This window comes from Amblyomma mixtum, chromosome 4, assembly GCF_055824585.1.
Source record: "Amblyomma mixtum isolate Tamu chromosome 4, ASM5582458v1, whole genome shotgun sequence".
NCBI lineage: Eukaryota > Metazoa > Arthropoda > Arachnida > Ixodida > Ixodidae > Amblyomma > Amblyomma mixtum.
Window position 1 is genome coordinate 155,473,557 of NC_143015.1, and position 27,586 is coordinate 155,501,142.

The 27,586-nt window shown below is 49.6% G+C and overlaps 1 protein-coding gene across 1 annotated transcript; it reads right to left on the reverse strand.

Moving 5' to 3' along the window:
• Positions 1 to 467: 467 nt before the first annotated feature.
• LOC149348873 (uncharacterized) lies at positions 468 to 25,819 on the reverse strand. The gene is made up of 6 exons (XM_089541861.1): positions 25,766 to 25,819; positions 21,254 to 21,673; positions 19,064 to 19,087; positions 13,467 to 13,631; positions 1,403 to 1,517; positions 468 to 556 (listed from the first exon to the last, which is right to left on the reverse strand). The coding sequence occupies exons 1-6, from the start codon at positions 25,817 to 25,819 to the stop codon at positions 468 to 470; spliced, it is 867 nt and encodes a 288-aa protein (XP_089397987.1).
• Between the last annotated feature and the right edge of the window lie 1,767 nt (positions 25,820 to 27,586).

Sequence of the window (27,586 nt, forward strand, 5' to 3'; positions counted from 1 at the left end):
TGACTTGCGCCCGCAAAAGAACTGACTCACTCGGCGGCGCCGTAAGCAACAAGCGTGCTCGTCGGTCGTCGAACTACGAATCCCCGCTGCTCGCGGCATCGTTCAATTTAAAGCCGGCAAGGAAACTTCGAGATAACAGGTCAAGATCATCTAGAGTAATCTAGAAACAAGTAGATGCAGCTGTTCATGGCTGTGAACAATCGAGATTAGTCCGGTCGCTTCTCGCGTCACGAACAATATTCTGCTGGCAATATTCTGCTTTGCTAAGGTCCAGGGCAGTTAGGGCTTACTGGGACAACTCGGAGACGAAGTAGGTAGTACCGGGCGGGGGTGTGTAATATGTTTAGCTGTATTTTGCGGAGCATGCGGAGTGAAGGTGTTGGCATCGCTGGGTGGGCGAAGGCAACGTCTGGAGGGCCTCCCTGACGTTGCCATAGCGGGTGTTTACGTTGCGTTTGTACTCAAGGTTATCCTCCCATGTCGTCTGGAAAGGCCAGAGGAATTGCAGATGCCCGGGGCGAGATGTCGCGGTCGAGCTTATGGATCAGCTCGTCTCCTGCAATTCCAGAGTAGCCAGGGACCCACCAGAGCATGACAATGCGAGATCGTAAGCATTCTAGCGCTGGGTGCGGGAAGTCTCTATCCCAAGCACTCTATCCAATGAGCCCAACATTGAAAATGGATGCCTTCCCTCTGGCCCTTTGTAGGGCCCGCCTTTGCAAATGCGTTTCCCACATTGGGCCGATTGCATCTGCTGCTTGGGTATGGGTGGAGGAGAGTATGTGTCCATTCTAGAGCGCCCTTATGGCCGTCATGGGGTCAATGCACAGCGTATAATCATGATGCAGGAGCTCGGGAGCAGAGCGTACTATAAGTTTCACAACAAGCAGACTTATCAAAAGAAACGTGACCGCAGCGAAGCTCGAGCATGCCTAAATCCAACTCGGGTACCGGCATCTGGACCTGGTACCGCAAGCCCTCAACAAAAATGTCGAGGAACCCCATTTCTTAAACAAATAAACCAGCGACCTCACCTGCAAATCTGCACAAAAGCCCAACGCCCCGTTTTTCTCTCATCTTTCGGAAGACGGCGCGTGCAACGGACGTCCTCCCAATCCGAAAACATCATAATTCACCAGCGTCTAGACAAAGCGCGAGCCCACAAAAACCGACACACAAACAAAGAAGGCGAAAAGCAGGGGAAAAATGGAGGAGGTGAGGAAGGGCGGGGGAGGGGGGAGGGGGGGGGTGTTGTAAAAGAGCAGTAGTAAAAGAAGGACTGGGTGAGCCTATAGCTACTCCTCCTATCCCCCAGTAATAGCACCCACCACCGCCAGGCGCCGTTGCAGGCCCGGGCGACACGCACAAACTCTTCGCAAGCCGTCCGTGCAAAGGGACTCACGGCCACACCTTCCGCGCACACCTTTGAGCCAGATGGAGGCACGCGACCGGAAGTCGGGAGGACCGACGGAATCCGGGGTCCATCCCACAACCCCTGAACACTCCTCTTCTTTTCTCTATAGTTATACCAAACACACACACACTGCATCAAAGCTTTTCTTCCGAGTCAAAAGGGAAGAGAAAAAAGAAGAGAAAAAGACAAAGTAGTCCCGAGCAAAAGGGAAAAAGGTGGAAGGAAACCGAGAGACCGGATGCCCCGGATTTCGCGCACACACGGAATGATCTAAGATGAGGAGAACAGCCGTTCTTCCTTCCGCCGCCAGTCGCGTATTATGTACGGGGCGCCAGAGCGGAGATTCGGGTCCCGAGATATACGCGCATACGTCGCGACGATCCCAAGGAACAAGAATAAAAAAAGACGGAAAGAGACTGCCACGAGAGCTCCGTAGTGTACGAGGACCCACGAAGGCTGTTGCGACGCCGCGCATATGGCAAGCGCGGCTACTGTACACAGCCGTAGTATATACCATCCCCATCTCCCGATTCTATAGGTGCCAGTCCTTCGACGACGCCTCCCCCCCCCCCCCCCCACCCCCAAACACATCCCCATCCTTTCTATCTCTCCTTCCGACAGCAGTTCCAAGTTTCGAAACGCACCACCTCGGTACGAATCCCTTTGTCACGAACGCAAAAAAAGGGGAGAGGCTCCCTCCGATCCTTTTGAGGATACACTCCCCCGTCCTCTTTTCCCCTCAACTTGTGATCACGGCTCACCCCCCTGCCTCCCCTTCCTCCGACGTACCTAGAAAAGAAGAGCAGATCCTTTTTACAAATCCCTAAATCACGGCACACGGCGAACGAATGCTGCACGCCACACCTTTCTGAAAGACTCGCTTTCCTTTATCCCCCTTCCCTTCCTTTTTTTTTTTGACCACTTTACGTCGACTCGCCGCTCCCTCGCGTGGTTTCGAAAGAGCAGCCGTGCTGCAGCGGAGATTGCACAATCGGCTGCCGCTTGTGTCTGCTGCTTCTTCTTTCCTGGCTTAACACAGTGCGAGAGGATATAGAACAGCTGTGCGCCACTTTGAGCCAGACCAGTCCTCCACGAGACCGCGAGCTGTTTTCCGTGCAGCTGCGATCATCGAGCTTATCGTCCCACTCATACGATGCCGGCGCGTCCGTTTATACGTGGTGACAGTCGTTGTTCGGTTGTCAAACGCCATTTTATTCTTCAGTGATTGCGCACAGTTCTTCACCTGATTAGTGGCGGGCTTCTTCAAACAGCCTTTAGCAGCGACTCCTTTTATAGATTTTCTGCTCATATCATTCAGTTCATTCCATGACAATAGGTGACGCGACGATCTGAAGAAACCCAAAGTTCCACGAATTCCGTGGGAACTTTGCGATATGTGGATTACGATCACGTTCAATTACGCGAGTACAATGACTAAATAGACCATTCTTATAATGCACACATCGTTTAGATTTTAGTCGATAGGCGCGGCTGTCTTGAAACACCGAACTCTGTCCTAACACACTAGTTTTCTCGTTGTTATTATTGTTCATGAATGAGTGTGCCAGCTTAACTCTTTCCTGAAGACCACAACTCGTAGTATCGTTAGGTGCGTTTCGTGTTTTTCGTCAAGTACTTTCACCCTCAGTGACAAATTGTTCGTCTTAGCAAGCTAAAGTAGTGAAGCACGCCATCCGAATAACTGCAGCGACGCGCACAAGGCAATGTCTCCAAGCCAGGGACTCGCACAGACTTGAGGGACGAACTCGTTCCCAGAGCTCCACCTGCAGACGAATCCCAAACAGCAACGAGCAGACGAAGCAGACGAGACTGTACTAAGCAGACGACGCGAACAGTGGGCACTACAGCGGAGCCATCTGCCGGCATCTCGGGCGGTCGGTCGGTCAGGCCTAGTGCAGGACTTAATTGGCTCCGTCGAAGAAAAAGACGAAAGCTCGCCGCCAAAGGACGAGAAACAGACAAAAAAAGAAAGCGAACGAAATGAAGAAGAGAACTCGCACCGTCGCGCGCACTGCGGGATACCGCGAGAACCGCCAGCACGCGCCAACAGCAGCAGACGCGGTTGTTGGTGGCGGCGGTGGTGTCCAGTGCCCGAAGCGCTTTCAGGCTCATCTCTCCACGAGAAGTGGTGCTTCTTCTTCAAGGGGATCGCTCCATCCTTCTTTCTTTTCTTTTCTCTCTCTCTCTGGCAGTTTCAGTTGTGCTTCTTTCGAGCGCTCTTTGGTGAGGCGTTGTAAAGTGTACAGTTTCGGGCAGCACCTTGCCGCGGTGTTGCCGTCGACCTGAGTCGACATTCCGAAGGCTCTGGTTTCTTTCTTTCTTTCCTCCTCTCCCACCTCTCTCTCTCCTCGGTGGTGGTGGGCTTCTCTTCGCTGTTTCCGAGAACTGCCAGCACACAACGCCGGCCTGCATATCCTGGCGCCGTCGGACTTGAAAAACAAACAAAAAATGTTACCACTCGAGCAAGCTCGTTCAAGCGCTTAAACGTCGGTGGTTGTTGTCGGCGCTAACCTCGTGATTCACATGTATAAGCCAAACTTCAGTTAGACTTTAGCGAAGTAAATAAGTTGAATCTCGTCATAACAAAGTTGAAGGGACCTGGCAATTACTTTCTTATGGCCGTAGTATCGTTATAGCCCGTGTTCACCGAGCTTACAAGGGGAATCGTCATTCTTTCGTTATATCCATTATTTCGTTATAAACCGGTTCGTTACAACAAGGTTAGACTGTAAATAAACAATCGGTGAAACGCCTGACATTCAACAATTGCCTGTTTTCCAGATTTCTTCACCGCTGTCTCCTTTTCATCATCACTACTGTACCTGTTTATCGAAGGCAAACGTGTGAATATAAACAGTATGGATTAAAAGTATAAGAATGCACCTTATCTTCCTTAAAACCTTCAAGATTTTTGCGCTACGTTTAAGCGTGCAATGCTTCTATCCCTTACCTTTCTTACTCCTTGCAGGAGGCTTTTTTTTTTAGCACTGCCTAGAATGTTCAAACATTTGATAGTCGCGCTGAAACCTGAAACGATCTTTTGACCACTGCACCCTTCTTCCAGACCCTGCCGTTCACTTAAAGTTGCAAAGTCATTTATTTTATTTATTTACCCATTTAGCACATAGTGCACTCCGTTGGTCCCAGAAAGAGAAATTAGAAAACAAACAAGAACTATAAACAATTAGCCAATGACATCCAAATATGCCTTAATGTACCCAATATTAGCGACTTCAAGACACTGTTCGTTACTGGTTGGTTTATGGTTTATGGGGTTTAACGTCCCAAAGCGACTAAGGCTATGAGAGACGCCGTAGTGGAGGGCTCCGGACATTTCGACCACCTGGGGTTCTTTAACGTGCACTGACATCGCACAGTACACAGGCCTCTAGAATTTCTCCTCCAAAGAAATTCAACCGCCGCGGCCGGGTTCGAACCCGCGTCTTTCTGGCCAGCAGCCAAGCACCATAGCCACTGAGCCACCGCGGCGGCCTCTGTTCGTTACTGTTCGTTGTTTGTAGTTGTTGATTCTGAAGCGATGGCACATACCCACGGTGGGAGATTGGCCAGGGTCAACGTTACTAGATTACCTAGTAATGTTAGCCAGGGTTTGGTGTAAACTACACCACGTTCTCGCGCTGGGCATTGCAGAGTGTCGTCCTCATCAACTTCCACCTACTACGCTCGGCGGAACTGCCCTCTCATCGTCGTCTTCTACGTAGCACAAATCCGTGCTTTCGCACTGATTGGAACGTGGTAAATATTCTCTAGTTTTATTTTGATATTACAGCATCATAGCACCTAGACAGCGAGGCAGGTTCCCACGAGATCGCCCCTTAAACAACGCAGGTGTGCAAGCAGCTTTGCTAATTACTACGGCCAATCAACCGGGAAAAAGTCAATCACCCGCACAACCCTCCTCCCCACCCGTTCACTCCGCCTTCCCTCCCTTAACTGCACACTATACGTGTGCACCGATCCGACACACGCTCGTCCACTTCTTTTCCGCCCTCAGCGCCACACCGTATCAATCTCGGAAACTATACAACTCGCAAGGCGGCCCACAACTTCATTCACGCTCCGCATACGCTCACAGCTCACCACTGCACCACGCACGACCCGCTCTCCCCGACCCTTCGGTGGCTTCGGGGATCGTTAACCGGAACAAGCGTATCACAGGCGTGACGATCTCCTCCCGACCAGCGACCAACCCACATCGTCGACCCTGTCCTCCACTCCTCCCCCCCCCCCCCCCCTTCCCCCTGACTTGCGCAGGTTGTAAAAACGCTTATACCAACGACCGTTCCGGCCCAGTGCTCATGACTCCGCGGGCAACGGGGGGAAGTGTGGGGGGGGGGACCCCGTCGAACCGATTTTCGGTCACAGTTCGCCACGGCACGCTACACTTGCGAAGCCCCGGACGCGTCGACTCGCCCGCGTACGCACAAACAAAGCCGTTTAAATAAACACAAACAACAAAAGACCGCCTCTCCCACCCTCTGTTTTCCTGCAGGAAACAGTATCTACACGACCGTTCCGGCAAGCTCAACGGTAAAGCATTCGACGACGGCGCCGTGAGATGCAAGTGTATTGGCGCCGTCAGGACTTGTGAAGGGCGCCCGAGCGGTGTGTCGCACTCTAAAAAAAAAAAAAAAATACACCTGCACTTTAAATGCCAATACGCATATATGGGAGTTAAAAGGGAGTAAGCTGTCCTCAAATACTGTCATAATAAAAGGAATGCGCTAGAGGAAAACTTGCACCCTTTTTACTGCTTTCTGTTTAGAGAGTATAAGAACAGAAGAAGCTGTCGGAGCCGTGAACTAAGGGCCCCGCGTACGAAGACCTTTCCCTCAGACGCCCTTCCTTTTAATGAAACAAAAGTTTTTCACCCTCACCACCACGCCGACAAAGGACACAGCGGCAGGTCGAAATTTATCCCGAGCTTTCCACAAAGGCTCACCTCATATATTATAACCCAGACACGCAAAATAATCAAATGATTAACTGAATGAATCAAGATGTTGTGAAGGTGCAGGTTGCGCAACAACGGGTTGCGCTTGTGTGTGTCTCTGTGTCTTTTCTACGTGGTTCGTTCCGTGGTTGCGCAACCTACACCTTCACAACATCATGTGCCAACTAGGCCCAACCCAAGTTTTACTGATGACTGAATCAAGGACGGGAATGAATTCAGTCTGGTACCGACTGTATTTGAGGCCCAAGTGAACGCAGCCTACGGATACTAGGAAATCTGTCCAGCCTCCTCGAGATCTTGGCGTCAGAATGAATAATTGCCATGGTCCGGAAAATAAAACCCAGAACTACAGTCAAGCATAAAAAAAGTCGTTCCCCTAACCCAGCTCAGCAGAAATACCGGATGTCAATGCAAGGAGGAATTCATCAACGTACAATTCAAAGCACAAGAGAGAGGTCTGAAAGAAGCTCCATGTAACTATCACTTCCCTTGTGGTAGCCCAAGTAGTGTCAGTAGACGAGTCAAGATGTCGAAACTATAGCCGGTCCAAACCATCTCGGGATGAATGCCGGAAATGGAGTACGATGCGCTGCATTGCTAATTGTTTCCCAGCCGTAGGACATAGCTCTGGTGGAGTTTAATTGCGCGCTTGTTACAAAGACAAATTTTTCATAACGAGGGGTGCTTCGATAAAAGCGCGAAGTCAGGATAAGCTTGCGCATCGTGAAGAATCGCGCCATGCAACATTTTAGCGGAGGAAATTCATCATCATCAGCCTAACTATACGTCCACTGCAGGACAAGGACTTCTCCCACTTACCACCAATTAACCCTGACCTGCGCCAACTGTGTCCGCCTCACCCCTGCAAAATTTCTAATCTCATGCTGCCCCGCCTGACTCTCTGCCTCCCTCTGCTGAGTCTACCTTCTACTGGAACCCATTCCAGGGAGGTTTCTTTCGGTTAACCTCCCTGCCTTTCCTCTTCTATATCCTCCTCCTCCTCCTTCCATTACCACTCTTCTCCGCATTACTGCATGCCCTCTCCACACCCATTTACGGTCATTATCATTAACTCGCGTTAGCCCCTTAACTCATTCTTCTTTCAGTCCACTCAATTCGTTGCCCATTATCGTTGCCATTTTCCACAACGCGCAATCTGACTGCAATGAACGGGCGTACACGCTAAACACGAATACACCTGTATGGGAGTAAAAGGGAGTAAACTGACCTCTAGTGCACTACCTTTTGTGAAAGGGAGTTCGCATAGAGGTCAGTTCACTCCCTCTTTACTTTACTCCGTTCTGTTTAGAGTGTAAGACAACCACTGCACAAAGTGCCTTCCAGGGTTTCTTCCTGCAACTTGACTACATTGCTTGTTGTAACTTTGTCCAGCACCCACTTTACCCCTCCTCATCTATGCTTAACTTAGACCTAACTTGGTCGAATGTTTAGGGGAATCCCCCAAGGTGGAGTAGATTTGTAATAAGGGAGTAATTACTCATTGGCATCCACCCGAGCGCAGCCATACGGCTACAGAGGAAAGCTGTACAGCTTTCTCAGAAACTTCGTAGTTAAAGAAGAATTTGTCCTGGCCCGGGGTTCGAACCCAGGACCACCGCTACACCGGAGCAGTCGCTCTACCAATTGAGCTAACCAGGACGGCAAGCTTATGGTAGGATTTTTCTTTAACTACGAAGTTTCCGAGAAAGCTGTACAGCTTTCCTTTGTAGCCGTATGGCTGCGCTCGGGTGGATGCCAATGAGTAATTACTCCCTTATTACAAATCTACTCCACCTTGGGGGATTCCCCTAAACATTCGACCAACACAGTTCCCACTTCTAGTTATTGATCAATTCGCTCTCGTCCTACCATAAGCTTGCCGTCCTGGTTAGCTCAATTGGTAGAGCGACTGCTCCGGTGTAGCGGTGGTCCTGGGTTCGAACCTCGGGCCAGGACGAATTCTTCTTTAACTACGAAGTTTCTGAGAAAGCTGTACAGCTTTCCTCTGTAGCCGTATGGCTGCGCTCGGGTGGATGCCAATGAGTAATTACTCCCTTATTAGACCTAACTTATGCCTAACTTACTTATGCTGCTTTTATTCAGCGATGGTCCACTCGTCGAATAAAAACACAAAGCCACGAAAGCTGCGACCAGGGACCGCTACCCTCCAACCGCGTCGCTGAGGCCGCCAAGTGAAGTGGACCGCGAAGAGCGCCCCGTAGCGGTCATTGCCGCAGGGTGGAGCTGCGTGTTCCGGCCGGGGGCCACAGGAACCGGAGACACGCGCCGCCGGGTGACGTCACGCAAGCCTCACTTCCGCCCCGCTGGTCTCGTTAGCGCCGCCACGGACACGACAAACGACATGAAGCAAAATGTAGAAGCGTATACAGAGAGCCCCGCACGCCCTTAACCTTGAACAATGGTCGCAGCGGACGTGACAGGCAACGGATCATAAGTTATTACCACCACTCATCACGCTTGCTGCATCGATGCGCTAGACATCAGCGACCCGACAAATCAAGCGGTCGTCATAGGACCCACTCAGTTTAAGCTTGACTGAGTTGTGGCATCTGAAGCGCGGATAAACTGCATGCAATACACTCCCCGGCGCCGTTTATGGATTAAACATCATATCAATGTATCACTCTTCACTGCTTGACCAAAACTTCACTGTTTTTCATATATGCCGCTAAGTTATCGGCACAGAAGTGTGTACAGATTAACGCCAATGCAACACCCGTAAAACAGTGTACCACAGTGGAACACTGTGTAATAATACATGAGAAGCATCTGTGGAACTCATGTGCAACAGTGAATTTCAGCTGACCATCGGTATTAGATTTGCAGTGTTACACAGTGGAACACCAGTGGAACAGTGAAACGCTGTGGAACTAGAGAGAGGCCGGTAAAGCGCTAGAGCTCGTTTCCATACAAGCCGGTAAAAGAAAAAAGAGGACTGTGTGAGCCCGGCTCAGAAGCGCAGTGTTTTCCACCCTGAGAAGCCAGCAAGCTCGAAAATAAAATAAAAAATCTCCTGAACCTCTTGCCATCTTGCCAGCCTTAAGAAAGGTAGCCGCGCCATGCCTACCTTTCAGTTTACATATCAGTGCCCGCGAGGAAATATTTAAAATTAAGACCCATCAGAGCGCAGCTGTGCGGCTGCAAATGAACGCTATGCAACTTCCCCAAATATCTGAAGGAGAAGAAATTTTCCCTTCGGACTAATCTTTCTGCAACTGTGTTTCAAAGCTGAAGTCAATCCGTAGGCAATGCGCCTATATCCCCTACCCCACAAAAACCTATCTTCTGCGGCAGCCTATGACCTCTGCCGCATACAGAATAACATTGCAGGATCATAACTCCCACTGCATCCACTCTACACAACACTCTGACACATGCCCATGGCGCGGAGACATGCCTACTGTAATACACATCCATTGGACATGACACCCCAAGCCACAACGCTTAAAGCCACCCAACGCGGCACTGGAGCAGCCGGAAATACTAAGGTCACTGGAATGGGAAGTGACGTTAGGAGGTACAGCTGACCAGCGCCTCCCTGGAGACCCAGGAGGCGCTCATCACTATCGCCGCCGAGACAGCCGGGCCACAAAGGTCTTAGACTGAGGGTCCCACCCATCCCACTCCAATCCCCTTCCTCTGGATCTAATAACTGTTTATTTCTTCCTATTCAACTCCGAAGACTCATGAGTCGGTGCAGCTTCCCTCCAAAGTGACATCACTGCATTCAGGTGATTATTTGTTTATGAGTAACTAGCCCTACATAAACCCTACCCCAGCCGAACAGAAAGTGAATAAAACGTTTCCTGGAAGCAGCTTCCGAGTACGGGAACCGCACTTCGGCGAGAAATGCGGCTAGCTCGCGCCTCTGCTCGTGCCGCCATCTCCCGGGCAGCCGCTGCACCCAGGCTGTTACAAGGAGCGGCGAGAGATGGCGCCAGTGTCAACAGCAAGCCTCAGTTATTGACGCTGGCGCGGGGTTCTGGCAGCTTTACGATTTATCTATTGTTGCTTGGGGATCGCTACAAAGTCTTCACGGTGAAGAATAATGACAGGTGCACTAGTCGGTTAGGGCTTCACAACCGCGAGGCAAAAACGGACGGGAGTCCCATCCTGGAAAGCGTGCTCTGCCGCAACATTACCTTTGATGCGGAGAAGACAACCGCAGTTGGGCGGCACTAAAGATGAGGAAAAACGACAAAGTTGAAAAATACTCAAACAGAGTAGCTCCAGCATTTTACAAGCACATCTCATTTAACCAAAGGACGCATGATATCTGAAATTACAAGAAAGATGCCAAGAAAGAAAAACTAACGAAAAAAAACACGACAATGTATCTGCATGCGATGCCTGTCTTCGCCCAATATTGAACTAGCCAATGGTATGCAATTCATGGTGATAATAACAACAGTACAATATGTCCGTTATTTTCATCGAACCAATGGAGCTATGGGAAAAGTTTCAGCGCGGCATCGTGACACAGGCCAACAACCCTCTATGCAGAGCAACAACAGCGCAGAAGGAAATAAATGAACACAATAATAAACACATTTACGCCACCCCGCTGCCCTTCGCAATCGTAGACAAAGCACAAATCTACGCCGGGATCCCAAAATACACAGATCAATTTTCGTTAAGTGCTTCGCCACAAGTAGGATAAGCTTAATAGATGACGAAGGCGTGTAAAATGAAAGTGAACCAACCCACCCCGCGCAATAATGGTTCGGCCCATTACCTGGGAGGCATGCGCGTAGCACACAGGCATCTCTCATTTACGAAAGTGACCCGCAGTTGTGAGGATAAGTGTTCTTTAATGCTCTCATGCAGCGGGCTGAACACGGCTGCGTGACATAATGGACGCTCCAAAAGTTGAACACCGTGGTGTCGCGAGGCTTTTGACAGCTGAAGGCGTTTCCCAACAAGAAATTAGTCGCCGTACGGCTGCCGTGTAAAAGCACCGAAGTTTGGGCCAGTTGGTATTGATCCATCTTGAAAACGTAGCAGCACGAAAAACGAGGACAAAATAGACACAGGTATGACAGGACATATACGACAGCATATGTCCTGTCGTACCTGTGTCTATTTTGTCCTCGTTTTTCGTGCTGCTACGTTTTCAAGATGGTTGCCGTGTACGGTGAACATTGCATTTCATTGGCCACTGTGAAGCGTTGGAGCAAACGGTTCAAAGCAGGACGTGAAAGTCGCAAAAGCGATCCAAAACAGGGCCAAAGCACGGAAAATTGACAAATGGGGTCAGCTTTTTCCCCGACAATGCCCGTCCCCACGTCGCTGATGTGGTTAAAGTAAAACTGGCAAAGCTCAAGTGGGAAATGCTGCAACACCTGCCAAACAGCCCAGACCTGTCACCTAACGACTTACACATAATCGGGGAATTGAAAGAACAACTCAAGGGAACCAGACTCGTGTCGGACGATAACGTGAAAGAGTCAGTTATAACGACTTTGTAACTGGCAGCAGAGTTGTTTAACCTGCACTGATACCGCACAGTATAAATGCGTCTAGCATCAGTAAAGGTCATTACTACTACTTAAAACCATCGTTGTAGCGCAGCAGACGACAAGGAAGGACACAGAGTGAGAGGGCACACGAACAGCGCTAACTTCCAACAACGTTCTGTGTCCTTGTCGTGCGTTGCGCTACAACGATCGTTTTAGGTCAGAAGCAAAAAGCTCAAGTTTCAACCCTACTACTATTTACAACCACACCATGTACAAAGGGGTAGAATAGGATTCGAAAAGAATTAGAGCAGAATTCAGATAGACTGGGAATAGAATTAGAAAAGAACTGGAATAGAAGAGGGCAATAGAATTTCGCATTACCTGCAAGTCAGCTCCTTAAGTGCTGCCAGTAGTTTTATTCTTGAACAGCAGCCTCTCCGTCTATACTTGCCAAATTACAAAAACAGTACCCAGTATACCTTTGTTGCACTTCACCACCGATGTGCCACTGCTTGCTTATGGCTATCGGCTGCGAAAAACGTGTGACGGCTGCTGCATTTTTTGTACTTTAGTAGTACTAAGCGACCAGTCCTGGTTGTAAAAGCAGCGCAGACGGAGACATTTGCAAAATTTTTAGACAGTCAATAGACTGTCCATATACTTCTGTCTATAAAGTCTACAGCCTCTCTAGAGACAAATCCTAGAGAACAGTATATAGTCACTACAAATGCTACAGCCAGTCTATAGACAATTTATAGATTTATGGTCATACACTTTTATCAGACTTTTGTCTATAGACAGTGTACAGACTATGGATAGAAATATCCATAGGAAGTCTATAGACTGTTTATAGACCATTTTTATAAAGGGACCAGCTGCCATTTTTCTTCCCGTAACATTTGTTTCTATCACAAAACTCCCGCGCATTCTTTGTGACGTGCTTTTATCACGAAACATCCTAACACGCACGAAGACGGCGCAGTTCGCGGCCGAGATCAAACCCGCGCCTTCTGTGACAGTAGCCAAGCCCCATAAAACCTGAGCCACTGTGGCGGCTCGCCACAAGCGCAGTTGTTGCATCTGTTGCATCGTTCTGGCGTCCATTGCTCCCCACGGATGTCTTTCCGTCTGTTCCGACCTCTTTTTCATCTTTTATCAACGCGTGCATCTTGGGCGCTCATAGCCCAACCAATTAAAAACCCTGACTAGTCACGTGATCAGCGAGCGGAAAGCGCGTTCGGACGGCTGCATGCTCACGTGACGTCACGGCGCAGGGTCACGTGACCAGTGCTGGTCACGTGTTCAGCTTCATCAACGCCGATTACGACTATGCCGGATACATGAGAAACGATTCACTAACAGATGTCGCTGTAAAAAAAAAATGTTGCAGCAAGTCTGCTGAATGAACAAAGTCCAGCAGAAACCGATGATGGAGTCCTCGTCCCTTTGTCCACCAAACCTAAGATGCTGTGCAGTTCGGCGAGACAACGAGTTATCGCCAGGTGCCGGTCGTCGGTTGGTCGCGGGAGGGAGTCGACGGCTGTGAAGAGAAGAGGAGGAAAAAGGGAGGACTCACCACTGCGACGAAGTCGTCGAAGGTGATGGCCGACGTCCGGCTGCGGTGCGCCTTGGCAGTTAGGATCTCGCGCTTGGCCGGGCCCACGGCCTGGCAGAACTCCGGACTCTCCAGGGCGCGCAGGAAGTCCGCCCATGGGATCTCGCCGAAGCCCTCCGGGTCGAACTGCGAACACGCCACGGCAGGGCCCGACGAAGCGGTGAAGAAACAGCTGCCGCAGGTTCTTCGCGCGGGTTCTAAGGAAGAATACGCCTAGAGTAGAATGCAACTTGAAAAAAAAAAAAACAGAAGTTGCAAACACTGGACCGCTGTCCGCGGTGTTCTGTATTACTCCGCTGGCCAATCGCAACTGTAAACGAAACCATCTTTTTTATGTTTGAGTATACCAAACAATCCACGTATCAAAAGCCTAGAACTCGTAATTTTTTTTCGTGCGATAAGCTTCTTGTTTAGGTAACAAGAAACGTTTAATCAGCGGACTACTTTTTCGTCGTGGAGGAATTCTGTGCGCGGAGGCTGATTGTGGGCGGAGCTTGACTGCAAGTTGTATCCGACTATATATGTGGGAGTAAAAGGGGAGTAAGCACTAAAGCACTCTCTTTTATGAAAGGGAGTGCGCTATAGGACAGCTTTACTCCCTTTTCACTCCTTTCCGTTTAGAGTGGATACGACGCCCAGTTGAATCAGTGAGACAGCGAGCCCGTCTATATTAGTGGAGTAAGCGTCGATATGAAGGTGGTCGCTTTCGTTCCGGCAAATCAAACCAACAATTTTTTTCTCCTGTGACAAACCCTCATTCTCGAAAGCGGTGGTGAAGGACGCGTGGACGATGGTGCCAGCCATTGCCGTGTATTTCGTATGGTCTCTTCGAAAATGTGAAGTGCCGCAGAGCGCTTAATCAAAATAGGTTGGCCTTAAAGTAATCACCAAAACATTGATTCCGACTGTGTGTGCTCGCCATAGGAAACGGACAACACATCGGACAGGAAAGATAAAACTATGGGACACCCACTAAATTAACCGCGCAAGCTTATCTGCGAGACAAACGGGGAAAACAAGAAGTGTACGTACACTATAGGCAATACAAAATAGGGAAAGAAAAATGAAAACCTGCACCGAAGAAGTTATAAGTCAAACCATCGCTTCGCCGGCCAAAGAAACCATCGGCAATAAATACGACCTTACATTTGACGGAGGTGCTCGAGCATAAGCCATGTTTGTGCCTCTATCAGACACCCCAGAGCTGAAAAAAAAAACAACTCACAGAACGGTTACGACTGTGTAACGCGAATGTTTGAGCTTCAGATGTGGTGCCATAGCAAAAAAGTTTTCATATACGTCTTGTTTTTCTTTTTCCTCGCAAAGTTAGACCTCCGGGGGAGAATCCGGACCTGCCCCGGACTGCTGTGATACTGTGAAGTTAATTTATTCTAGAAGATGGCCTACAGCAGTGACGTTTTTAACCTTTACGTCTGTTTAGACATGCGCTGGGCTATACAGCGCTCGAGCTTGAACCTGAAGGCCCCTGTAAACGCAGTAACACGACCAAGCTTTGCGGGCTGAGGTGTTCGAAACTAGGTTTGCGCCCCTAAAGGTCGCAGCGGTGTTCGCGGAGCCTTTTCCAAGCGCATACCCCGCAGAAAGTCGGGAGCCGGGCAGCGAGACGCTTGTACCCATCCTTATCCTGCGGTGGGTTTCAAACCAACGACCTGCCGCAGCCAAATCGGACGCCCTAGTCACTAGGACACCTGTCGCACCAACCCTCTCTGCCTCTACCCTCTCCCTCACATCCCCTAAAAGTGGAGAGTGGAATTTATCTCTCTCTACTCCTACATCCCTTCCCTTCCTCAACTAATGTGTGGCATTAAAGGGCCTGCCACCACCCTCTGGTCGCAAACACTCTCTACCGCTCTTGGAGCGAGCCTCCTCTCCTTCCGTTCCCTCCTCGAGATTTTTCTCTCCCGCTCCTCGTCGAGTAGGCTCGGCAAGGCAAAATCACCCCTTCCTTCTCCGATGTAAGCCGGAGGCGTGGTGTCTGTGGAGTGCGTCACATGCCTACGTCATGGCCCCGCCTTCAATAGAATTCTTTTCTTGGTTTTTGCTACTGGGTCTGTTCGAGGGGAGGGGGGGGGCGCTGCGGGTTTCCTAACACCCTCTCTGTTTTGCTCTTTGGGTCTCATCGCGGTGTTTCGCCGCTAGACTTGTTAGCGAGCGCATCCTTTCATACATCTGTTTGTCATTCCCAGTTAGCGAGCCACCTTTTCATTTTTTTTAGGCCTCCCCACCGTTTCACGAACGGAGGGGCGGAAGTCGGTTGTGTTCGAAACACACGGCGAAGCGCGGACCCGGCAACCGCCCGTTTGCTTTTCTCCATGTGTGTTTGTGTTCTCTGTGTTTGTGTCTTTTCTCCGCTCCAAAGCCCATGCCATTCATTGGAGTCGAGGCGTACGCAAGATGCACGAAGGATAAGCGGTGTGTGTGCGGAGCGGTCAAGTGGGCGAGCGAGGGAAAGGCTCTGCTGCACTAGTAATTAAAACCTTATTTTGGGGGGCTTGCATAGAAGAAAAAACTGAGAAGGGAGCGCGCACGCAGAGCGTCTCGTGTCGTGATCACGGCGGGGGGGCGAACCAACTCACTCAGTTCTACTATTTTTTTACTTTTTATGGCTAGGGTTCAAGGCTGTCGCCGTACGTTCCCTCCGCAGTTTTCTTTTGTTGTTGTTGTTCCTTCATGTGGGTTTGTAGGCATGTGCAAAACAGAAGGCGCTGCGGAAAGCGTTGTGCAGACGACGCGACGCCAAGACGCCCAACCTCCTCCCGTCAGTCAGAACGATGCACCAATGGAGTGCCTTTAGCGAAAGTAACGCCCATGACGTCAACGGGGTTCAGAGTAGTGGGGCGGGGACGTTTTTGTTGAAGGAAAGAACGAACGGGCTTTGATTTGAATTTTTGCAGCTTTTCAGGGCGCGCATGGCTCTAGTATTTTGCAGAGGTTATCTTCGATGCCTCATCTATGCAGTGGGCTTGTTTTCCAAAAATTTCCGGACCCTGGTCAGTGGCCCTTTAAAAGTCAAGGCCGTGTAATGCGCCCATGCGGTCCGAGACCTGCATGCTCTGGACATCGCCTACAGAACACCACGCTCTACTCTTTCGTTCAATAAATTTTAACTAAGTAACTCACTTCACTCACTCACTCACTCCCTCCACTCACTCACTCACTCCACTCACTCACTCACTCATTCACTCACTCCACTCACTCACTCACTCACTTACGCACTCACTCACTCACTCACTCATGCACTCACTCACTCCACTTATTCCACTCACTCACCACTCACTCACTCACACACTCACTCACACGCTCACTCGCGCATTCTCTTTCTACTCTGTCACTTGCCTACCTAGGGGAATCCCCCCCCCCCCCCCCCCCTTTCATGCGGACATGAAGGGCTGCTCTTGGAATAAAGGCGTCCGCTCGAGCGGTGGCTCCCGATATGACTTCCCTCGAAATGAGACCTCCGGAGCCTCGGAATAGAGGGTTTTGCAAATGCCACGATTAAAGAGCACTGGCTGTAAAAAGAACTGCGTGAATGTCTCAATATTAAGGGATTCCGGAAACCAAGCTACAAAAGCTAAGGAAAGTTGAAAACTCTGCCAAAGAGCGCCTCATATGCCGCGCGGCGCCTTCGGCGTCGATTAGTTTTCGCCGAGTGCCCCCTCAACATCGTTCCTTTCATATCGACGACGACCCGTTGACGACCGACCGCCAGTTACGATCGCGGCTGTGACGACCCGTGCAGTATTAAGATATAAACGGATCCTGATCACGTGATCCACGCAAATGACAGATAAAATAGGAGAAAGTTAAACACCCTGAACGCAAACTGCACCGCCTCACCGCAGCCGCGCCCAATGCAATAACACGGATCGTGCTTCAATAACGACCCGCTAGGGATGTATAGAGCTGGAATATGACGACCACGACGGCGCAGGGGCCATTGGCGCGGGCTTTTATCGCGTTGACTCGAATGGATCATCTCGGCGAGGACAGTCCCAGTAATTGCCGTCGTATTATCGGAAGCGTGTGCATGGAGGAAGAGCGGGGCAAAGCCTTGTCCTGAACCGTGTCCCACCGTTTACGGCTCGTCATCGTCTTTGCGAGGCCGTCGATTGTAATTACCTCGCCTGCGCGATGTGCGGGAAGCGCACGTGGCAGCGTCAGCTAGAAAAAGCAACACAAGACACTGGCGGCGAGCCATTCACTACATACGAGAGCAAGGTTAAGTCTGCACTGCCAGCTGCGTGCAAATACGTGCAGACTCCTATACGATCTCCCAACGCGTGAATTAGGAATTGGTTATGAATGCAATCCGAAGCAGCTTTTAAAAAAATTGATTGCAAAGTAATGAGTAGAAAACTAACAAAATATCTGGCTGCCTGGCTCCTTTAGGCGTTTTTTCGTATCACAACAGAAAAACATTATCAAAATTGCACGTACTGCATCCGCTACCGGGACGATACGAAGGCTGCCCTGCTCGGATGCCTTATAAAACTGCGTTTCTAATGGGGGAAGGAATACTAGAATGCTGGTATGCTCACAATTTCCACTATTATTAGCATCTCTCAAAGCCCTGGTGTGGTCTTGGAATGTTGTCACGTACTTGTCAAAGGTCCTATTTTAACAGCTGGCATCGGGCAGGAGGACCAGTAGATGGCTATCGTTATGCGAAAGCGCGAACACTTCATCTACTTCTTCCGGGTCAGCTCAGTGACACTTGATAACACTACCCAAGCAGTACAGGTAATCGGGCCAATATTGGAAATATATGGCTTCACTCTGGGCCGCAAGTGGCAAAGGACAGGGTTAGTTGGAGACACATGGGAGAGGCCTACGCCCTGCAGTGGGCGTAGTCAGGCTGATGATGATAATGACTCTGGGCCTTTATAGGATCGGACTTTGTCAATACGTTCCCAATATTGGGCCAAATACCTGAGCTGCTTGGGTAAGTGGCAGTATATAAACATCGATTCATGCTTCAGATAGCAGCGCGCAACCTCCACCAAAGTAAATATTTTGGACATCTCAAAGAACATCTCATTATGCACGACCAACTTCATAACAGAAATATTCGACGAAGCGATGTAATTACTGTACTGCTTCTCGAGCATAGTTCTCTTACTTTTTTTTTTGTTCATCATAGTCTGAAACTTTTTGGTCCGGCTATGACCGTTAACTGAAGAGCGGGGAAACACCGAAGTAGACAACTTTCGTGTCCAATATTTGCGGTTTATGCCAATCAGCGGCGATTCCTTGTCTCCGTCCTCAGGTTACGATGTGTAAGGAAGTTGCAATGTAGGTTCACTTTGCATGCAAGGACTTTCAACCGGACCAGTGGAGGCAGCGCTGAATAAGAAAAGTCCGTCTCTATGTATTAAGAAAAGCGACAGAAATGGAGTGTTACGCGGATATGCGTTTTACCCCGAAGGGAACTTCTCTAATGACAATTCATAGCTCATGGACTTTTCACCGCTTGAGTCATGAACCAAGCGCTCTCCGACCAAAAAACAGGAATCATGCCAGGGTAACCGGAAACTTACTTTGTCGAAGAGTCTGCGCCATTTCTGTAAAAAAAAGAAAGGAGGAAGAAAAATCAGGTCATACTCAATGAAAAATTATCAATACGAAAATCTAATATCCCATATAGCGACGACCAAAAAAAATTAAAATATACCTTTAAGAAGCACTAAATCAAATTAAGCTATGACTTCGAACAACGCCCATTTATGGTGCATGCTCTCTGTAAAACAGCAGTACCGCCTGTTCCGTATTTATCTGTCCGTGTTAGAAAAAATTCTCTTGCGCAAACTACTGTACTATATGGGCTCAAACGCCGACTACAAGGTAGTTTATGATGGTCTTCGTCTTTCGATAAGTAATTTAACATCTAAACTTGCCTGCATTTTCAGGAATCGGCGAAAAACTGCATTCGGCTGCGGCAGAACTTTTTGTCCAGGCGATCAAAGAAGCCACTTTGACAGGCTGCGCCATTTGGCGAGCGGTGAGGCAACCGGTTTCTTCGGATGTGCGTGTCGTCTGCTTCTTGAGATTAACACCGCTCGCCAGATGGCGCAGTCTGTCACACTGGCTTCTTTGCTCGCCTGGACGAAAAAGTTCTGCCGCAGCTGAATGCAGTTTTTCGCCGATTCCTGAAAATGCAGGCAGTTTTAGATGTTAAATTACTTATCGAAAGACGAAGACCATCATAAGGTACCTTGTAGTCGGCGTTTTGAGCCCATATAGTACAGTAGATTGCGCAGTGGAATTTTTCGTAACACGGACAGATAAATACGGAACACGCGGTACATCTGCTATTACGAATGTCAGCTCCCCTCGTCCGCATCATACTAGTTTTGAGAAATAAGCTCCAGTCGTAAAGTAAGCAACAGGACGAGCTACTAATTAACGTGGAGTGGTAATTAACACAGATCTATTTCTGACATCCCAGTATGAAAAATCAGAGTACAGCTTTCCATAAAAAATGCCAAGCAACACTCAAATAAAAGCTAACTGTAAACTTCTTTGAAATCTGATTTCCTTAAACACGGCCACAGAGAAAAAAAAAGTCAGAAAGCGTGGCAAAAAAATAATAAAAACATGGGACACAATGCATCCACTTGCAAGCTGTTAAGCAAAGTAATTTCCCGCTGCTAACGCCAGGTCAGAAAAAAAGCCTCAACTTTCGCTGAATACTGAGTGGAGCGCCATCTGACAACTGCAAATGATACCAACGCTACAGTCAGCCCATGCCTAACATGGTTTGCAATAGCCCACCTTCTTGCCAGCTGTAAGGCGACAAGAGGCTCACATTCAGCTCTCGCGTTTGTATCGCTGCGTAAGCCGGCATTATTCATTCTTATAAACACCCTGTATAAACTTTCCTAAGCCTGGTCAAGCACCTGACAGACTCCGCGACAACTGCAAGCCGCGCACGCAATATGAGCGCAGACAATGAATACGAGCCACTGAAAGAACGGCTCTGAGGGTTACACGCCCTGAAAGGTTAACCTGAGCGGCCATGACACTCTAGCCTGATCAGTGAAATTGTGACGCTCTTGCGATCCCTGCTCATTTTCCATCACCCCGCATTTTAGTGTAAACTAGGTTCATTTCACTTTTTTTTTTCAGACTGAATCTGTCCGTCTTAATTTTACACCTACTCTATTTTCGGTCGTCCTCCTTTCACAAAAGCCCAAATAAATAAATAAAAAAACTTTGAGATCACTGCGGCGACCCTCACTGGAGCAATGCGAAAGCAAAACGTTCACATACTACAGCGACGTCCACGGCTGTTGTGATGTCCATGTACAATATCGACGTCCGTGGTTATTCTGACGTCTAAGTGTATTTTTTCGCATTTGATTAATTTACTAATTACACCTAATCAACGAAATTTTTCCCACGGACGTTCACATACCATATCGACGTCCGTGGCTGTTCCGATGTCCGCGTGCTACATCGACTTCCTGGGGTATTTTGACGTCTGAGTGCATTTTTCGAGTCTTTATCCGTTTAATTAATTCAATAATTAGTTGCACCTCATGAACTAAATTTTTTCCACGGAAAATTTTTTCACACACTCTCTGTCACAGTCACAATTTCACGCATTTATCGTAAGAGAACGACATAATCGCGCGGACAAAATTGCCGACACTTTTTGCTGACGCGACAGAACCGTATAATGCTCTGGCATTGATAAATAAATCCCGCCGGTGTCACCGCGTACTTACGTCGTTCAGGAGCAGGCTGCGGCGCAAAGGCGACTCGAGTTCTCCGGCTACGACGAGCACCTCTTCGACGAACAGGCCTTCGTCCTCGCAGCCATGGCCGCCAACATCGTCGCGGGGGCCCCGCTGCAAACCGCCGCCGGCGTCAAGCTCTCCTTCTCCGATGACAGCAACCGAGCCCGATGGTCGCCGCGCGGGCCCCGGGCGTCGGCCCGGGCCCGGCGACGCGACCACGACGACCACGGCTGTCGACGACGAAGAGGCACGCGACGAAGAGCCCTCCGACGAAGGAGGCGACGGCGGAGAGGGCGGAGACGACGCCGACGCGACAGCGTTCCCGGTCGTCGCCTCTGCCCAGGGACCGCGCTCTCCCCTGTCGAGACCCAGCGCTGCGGAGGGCGATGCACGGGCTTCTTCTAGACCCTACGGGGTCTCGCCGAACCGGAAGTCGCTTTGATTGACCTCGCGATGACGTCAGCACTTGCTTGTGATCCGCCGGCGTCTGCTAAAGTTAACTGCTGAACATAGAGACACGGTTCTTACCAGGTCTTGCACAGGAAGTGATTGATTTGGTCGATTACTTGGAAGCTTCGCCGTCGATCCCGCATGGGCTACTCCTCTCTGCGAGTCCCGTCGAACCGGAAGTTGCCCTGTACGTCGTTGTGACGTCAAAGGATAGGATTCTTCGAATACCACCGCTTTTAATAAGGTATAACTACTAGGCGTAACTTGCAAGTCTTGCACTGAAATGACTGATTACGTATTGGATGACGTCAGCGTTGCAGTTTCTTTCTCACAGTCCACTCCAGCGTGAATAGCGCTTATAACTCACCAACAAAGTCACTGACGTCGTCGACTTGACCCAAAATGCGCGTTAAAAAATTATTCGCTACCACCAAACGAGTTCTCCGAAGTTTTCACACATCCGGTTTCTGGCTGAAGAATTCCTCGCTCTAAACTGAACGGGAAGGAAGCGAAGGGAAGCACTTACGTCGAACCGGAAGTCGAAGGCAGCTGCCTGAAAGGGTGATGTCTACAACCTTTGGCTTTTATTTATTTTCCCTTGGACCTTTCTCAAAAGCTCTTGCTCTTTATAGGACACGGTCAGAGCCAAAACATTGGTTTGAGGTGGTCCACGGGCAAAACTTCCCAGGCGTTCACAGTCCTAAACGCTTGAAGAGACAGCACACAATGTGGCTACTGGCAGTGAAGAGTCGTTTGCAAAGCCACTCAACAAATGCAACACACTTTTCTTGCTCCTTCGTTTTTTTTTTTCTCCTTCTTGCGCGTGCTTGCCAGCCCCAATGGAATTCAAGCCTCGCCCTTGAAAGACGAAAAAGCCCTGCTGAACACAGCCAACTCTGAGAACTGCATGTTCAGTGGAATCCCCGCATTAGGGCAGTACCGTTGCCCGTCGATGAACGACGAAAACCGAAGCGGTCTCCGCATTATGATCTCTCTAGGACGAGGATACCTTTCACAATAGGTCGGGCAGTGTTGTGTAGCAGAGGCAGGTGCGACGCCAACGCCCTCACGCCATAGATGCAGTCGCTGGTCAGCCAAATACCACTAATCGAGCGCTAGCTGCATTCTTCGCGGCTGGGCCTTGCTGCCTCGAATTCCTCCGCTTCATCAGTGTCGTCTCTTAATCATCCGCCATTGGTCGGGCCTCGCTTGGATCCTGCGCACAAGAAGCGAACGACGCCGACGTTAGCGGGCTATAAAACCCAACAGGCATTAAAACACCCATGGACGTCCTGCAGACGTTGAGGATGTCTGTAGGACGTCCAAGGTAGTTCTAATGCCCACTGGGAAGAAACGCGTACACTGATCATGCTAGGCACACATTTGAGAGGGCCTAAAGCACCACATAAAACGCGCCAATAAATGCACCTGCGAACATAAACATATGTACTCAAAAGTATGTTCACACAGTCCGTTACTCCTTGTCTCACGCAGCGATGGGGACATTTTCATAGAATAACAGCGCAACCTTCTGCCCTTTCTTGTGTGCGTCTGCTTTGGGCTGGAACCGTTACGCTGTTATTCTATGAACATGTCCCAAATACAGTACGAGTTAGCCCAGCAATTAGCACTTCTGCAAGTGATTTAGGAAAGGAAGGCTACCCTACCCTGTAGCCTACCGTTCTTTGCAAGGCGCCCAGAGAGGGTTGTCAGCCTTTCAACTAGCCCACAGAGGGAGGTTGGCCGTAAAACCTCCAAGCTCGGGTTAGCGAGCATTCCTATAATATAGACAGCCAGCCCATAAGTGAGACAGAGCGTCATTCGCTTGCCCCGAAATAAACTAGATGTCCACCGAGAGTGAAACAGTTACTACGCCATTCCCAGCCATGCCGCCCTTTCATGTATCAATAGATCCCTACTTTTCCCTTTCTTAACAACCCAATTCCCCAACAAACGGCATTGAGCATCCCTTTCTAAATAAACATTCATTCATTCATTCATTCATTCATTCATTCATTCATTCATTCATTCATTCATTCATTCAGCCGCCGCGGTGGCTCAGCGGTTATGGTGCTCGGCTGCTGACCCGAAAGACGCGGGTTCGATACCGGCCGCGGCGGCTGGAATTTCTTTGGAGGAGAAATTCTAGAGGCCCCTGTACTGTGCGATGTCAGTGCACGTTAAAGAACCCCAGGTGGTCGAAATTTCCGGAGCCCTCCACTGCGGCGTCTCTCATAGCCTCAGTCGCTTTGGGACGTTAAACCCCATAAACCAACCAACCAACCATCATTCATTCACTTACTAACAAACAATTTTCATCCCTTTCCCATCCAATGCGGCTCGTCCACCGCATCCATTCCACAGCACGCGTGACGCGTCCGTCGGAGGTGGGCCAATCAAGCCATACAACGGTGCGTCCTTGACTGCGTGCGTTTACGACAAGCTCGTAAACGTTTTCTCCTTTCATCTAGGGGCAGGGATGCTGGCCACTAAAGGCGTATTATTCCTGCGGAGTTTGCGTCGCTGGGTAGAACACTACCGGCAAATGCCATGATTGGATCGTCAGCGTTAACGACCAGTGTAAGCGTGATCAATGAGTGACGCAAAGGGCAACGCAACGCTTGATGCGATGCTTCAGATCTACAGGGTCAACGCACCGCTCACAGCCTGTGCGCATGCACTTTTTACAGAGGAGGCGTTCCAGGACGACATCCGCAGAAGATACACGTTTGGCTCGGAGATAAGGTGCCTCTAGGCGCCGTTGTAACGAGGCACCCTAGCTTGTAACTATAGTCCAGTGACTCTTCTCGTAAATAGAAGGCTTTACTCGTCACACTGTCGCGGAGCCCCTGGTTGGCGTGCGCACGCATTTCGCTTCCAACCACGCCTATGTCTTCCACCGCGGTCACATGGCCACCGCGTGCACGCAGGCCATGCATCGCGTACGGCTAGAGTAGGGTGCCTCGATGCCACCGCCGGCGCTGGCATCGAGGCACCCTAGGCGAGAGCCACCTGCCACGCCACCTGTCACCGCTGCCACGCCACCTGCCAGCGGTGACAGGCGGCGTGTCATGCTATGACAGGTGGCATGTGAAGAGCTGCGGTCAAATTTCACGCTACCTACTACCGTAATAGTCTGTGAATCTTCCCCTGCACTTTGCGAATTGCTCGAGCGATGCCGCGCCCTGCGTTTCCAGTTCTTAAATGTCATAAGCGAGGCGGTGGCAGAGGCGTGACGTCGCTTTAGTCACGCCTTTGGTCACGACGTATACGCGCCCAGCTCTCGTCGTCTCTCGGCAGACGACGAGAGGATTGCGGATGGACACCGGTCATCTGTTGTGGGGAAGAGAAAAGTAAAGGGCAATGCGATACGTAAGGCTATATGGCTTGGTGCGCGAAATGCTGATTAAGCCTAGCACGCACAAGACGCGAACAAGCGTCTTAGTAACAAAAAAGTCCTTCTAATAGTCAAGGACCTCTCAGAAAGCACTTCCTGCCAGTAATGTAAAAGCGATTACGTCTTCTTTCAATACCTTTTTTGTTTATGGGGCAGTGTACAGTAGTAGTAGCAGTACTTGCAGTAGCACTAGTCGTAGTAGTAGTAGTAGTAGTAGCAGCAGGTACCAGCAGCGTTAGTGGTTGCAGCAGGTACAGTGGTGAGCAGCCTTGTCTAGAGCGTTCGGGCGGTGCACTTCCTTGCAAACAAATCCAGATTTTGTGGCAGCCTCTAGGGTCCAGCTGCAACGCTTGCACGGAAGTAGCACCAGATAGCCTCGTAAACAAAGCAGGCATGAAAACTTTGTCCTGTAATGAGGGGCTGCTCTCTAATTTCTGTTTTTGTTACCAAGTGCGCACTGCTCAAGCGCTCTAGACAAGGCTGCTCACCACTGTACCAGCAGCGGTAGTAGCATTAGCACAAGTAGGAAGTGTAGAAGTGCAGTCAGCAGTGAGCGTAAGTGAAGTAAAGGATAGAGCCTGTCCTGTCACAGACGGGATGCGCACGTGCTGAATACCGAAAGCGCTTTCTGTAGCTCATGGGTCATCACCAACTTGAGCACCACCCCCACTCCAACCATTGTTTGCAGTCTGATCAGCCTCATACATCTAATCTTGTTTCCTTGTCGCTAGCTACGCTTCCTATCTCATCACCAGTGTCGTAGATCTCTACAGCTGAACATGTTCGATGTTACCTGCATTAAAGCGACCTCCTCTTTTCAGCTCACTTATAGCGCTCGATCACTTCGCAGCGGCCTGATCTTGTCACATCATACCTATTTCTAAAAAGCGACCTCCTCTTTTAAGCCCGCTTATAGCGCTCACCTCGCAACGGCCTGATCTTCTAACATCACACCTATTTTTAAAAAGCGACCTCCTCTTTTAAGCCCACTTACAGCGCTCACCTCGCAGCGGCTTGATCTTCTAACATCACACCTATTTCTGAAAAGCGACCTCCTCTTTTAAGCCCGCTTATAGCGCTCACCTCGCAGCGGCCTGATCTTCTAACGTCACACCTATTTCTAAATAAGCGCACAAAGAAACAACATAAATTCACGATCAGGCGATGGGAAATTGCGACAAGGAATCAATAAACGCTAAGCAAGCTCACGTTCTCCCGAAAACCCTGGTCTGCGCTAAACTAACAGCAGTAATTCCGGGACCCAACTAAGGGTGACATCGATTACCCCGGCGTGCGTCCACCGACAGCTAATCCAATTTGCAGAAGCACCTGCGGGAAAGTGCCGTGTTTTTCCTCCCCAAACTAATCCCAAACAGGAACGACGCGCGCGCTGAAAACTCCTGCGAAAGGTAAAGGCCTAAAATTGCGGGCGTAATCTCTTCGGCCTTAGGCGCTACAGAGCTTACTCACGCGGCTTAGAAATACATCGCGTAAGCTTTGCAGGAGGAAAGAGGGGGAGGGGAAGGGGTACGGTTGGTTATATACACACGACAACAACTCGCGTGGGCGATTTTTTTAGTGCACTAATGAATACAGTCCCATCTCGTAAAAAGAAAGCGTTCAAAAATCCAGAAGATGGTTTGGTTTGGTTCGGTTTATTGGGGTTTAACGTCCCAAAGCGGCTAAGGCTATGAGAGACGCCGTAGTGGAGGGCTCCGGAAATTTCGACCACCTGGGGTTCTTTAACGTGCACTGACATCGCACAGTACACGGGCGTCTAGAATTTCTCCTCCAAAGAAATTCAACCGCCGCGGCCGGGATCGAACCCGCGTCTTTCGGGTCAGCAGCCGAGCACCATAACCACTGAGCCACCGCGGCGGCAAAAATCCAGAAGAATGGAGAAGCGAGCTGGTTGGTTAGCATTCATCCTGGTAAATTAAAACAGGCTAAAGGAGATGCAAGGCACGAGGGAATAAGAGGTGTATATATTTTATTTTTGTATACTTCTTCTCTTGTACACTTCTACTCTATAGCGCGGTTTTTTCCAAACTCCTCGGAGATTCCAGGTAGATTCGGAACCGACCGACCGACTGATTGAAGGATCGATCTATTGATTGATTTTACGAGGCCTAAGACGCACTGCTGGCCATGATGCAAGCTATATTTGAAGGAGAAGACATACAAAACGCGGCTGTTGTCACTTTCGAAGTGCCAGGTAACCATGCAAGTATTTATAGTCTATTAAAGAACCCGAAGTGGTCGAAATTTTCGGAGCCCTTCACTGCGGCGTCCCTAATAGACTGAGTCGCTTTGAGACTTTACACCCCCATAAACCAGCCTAGCTAAATATTCTCATTGAGATGTTCGCGTTTCCATCGTACTGGTCGCGTTTCATAATTAACTGAAAAACAAGCAACTAACTGCAAGGCAATATATACGGCGAAGTACACGATCGCCTTTGTCGCTCCCCTGAT

What these genes read in the sequence shown, in the direction of transcription:
- LOC149348873 (XM_089541861.1), bottom strand. Translation starts at nt 25,819, where the DNA reads ATGTATGAGGCTGATCAGACTGCAAACAATGGTTGGAGTGGGGGTGGT. An exon ending in GGAGTGGGGGTGGTGCTCAA is followed by an intron (nt 21,674 to 25,765) that starts GTTGGTGATGAC and finishes GAGACCCCGTAG; the next exon opens with GGTCTAGAAGAAGCCCGTGC. An exon ending in GCAGCCTGCTCCTGAACGAC is followed by an intron (nt 19,088 to 21,253) that starts GTAAGTACGCGG and finishes TTTTTTTTACAG; the next exon opens with AAATGGCGCAGACTCTTCGA.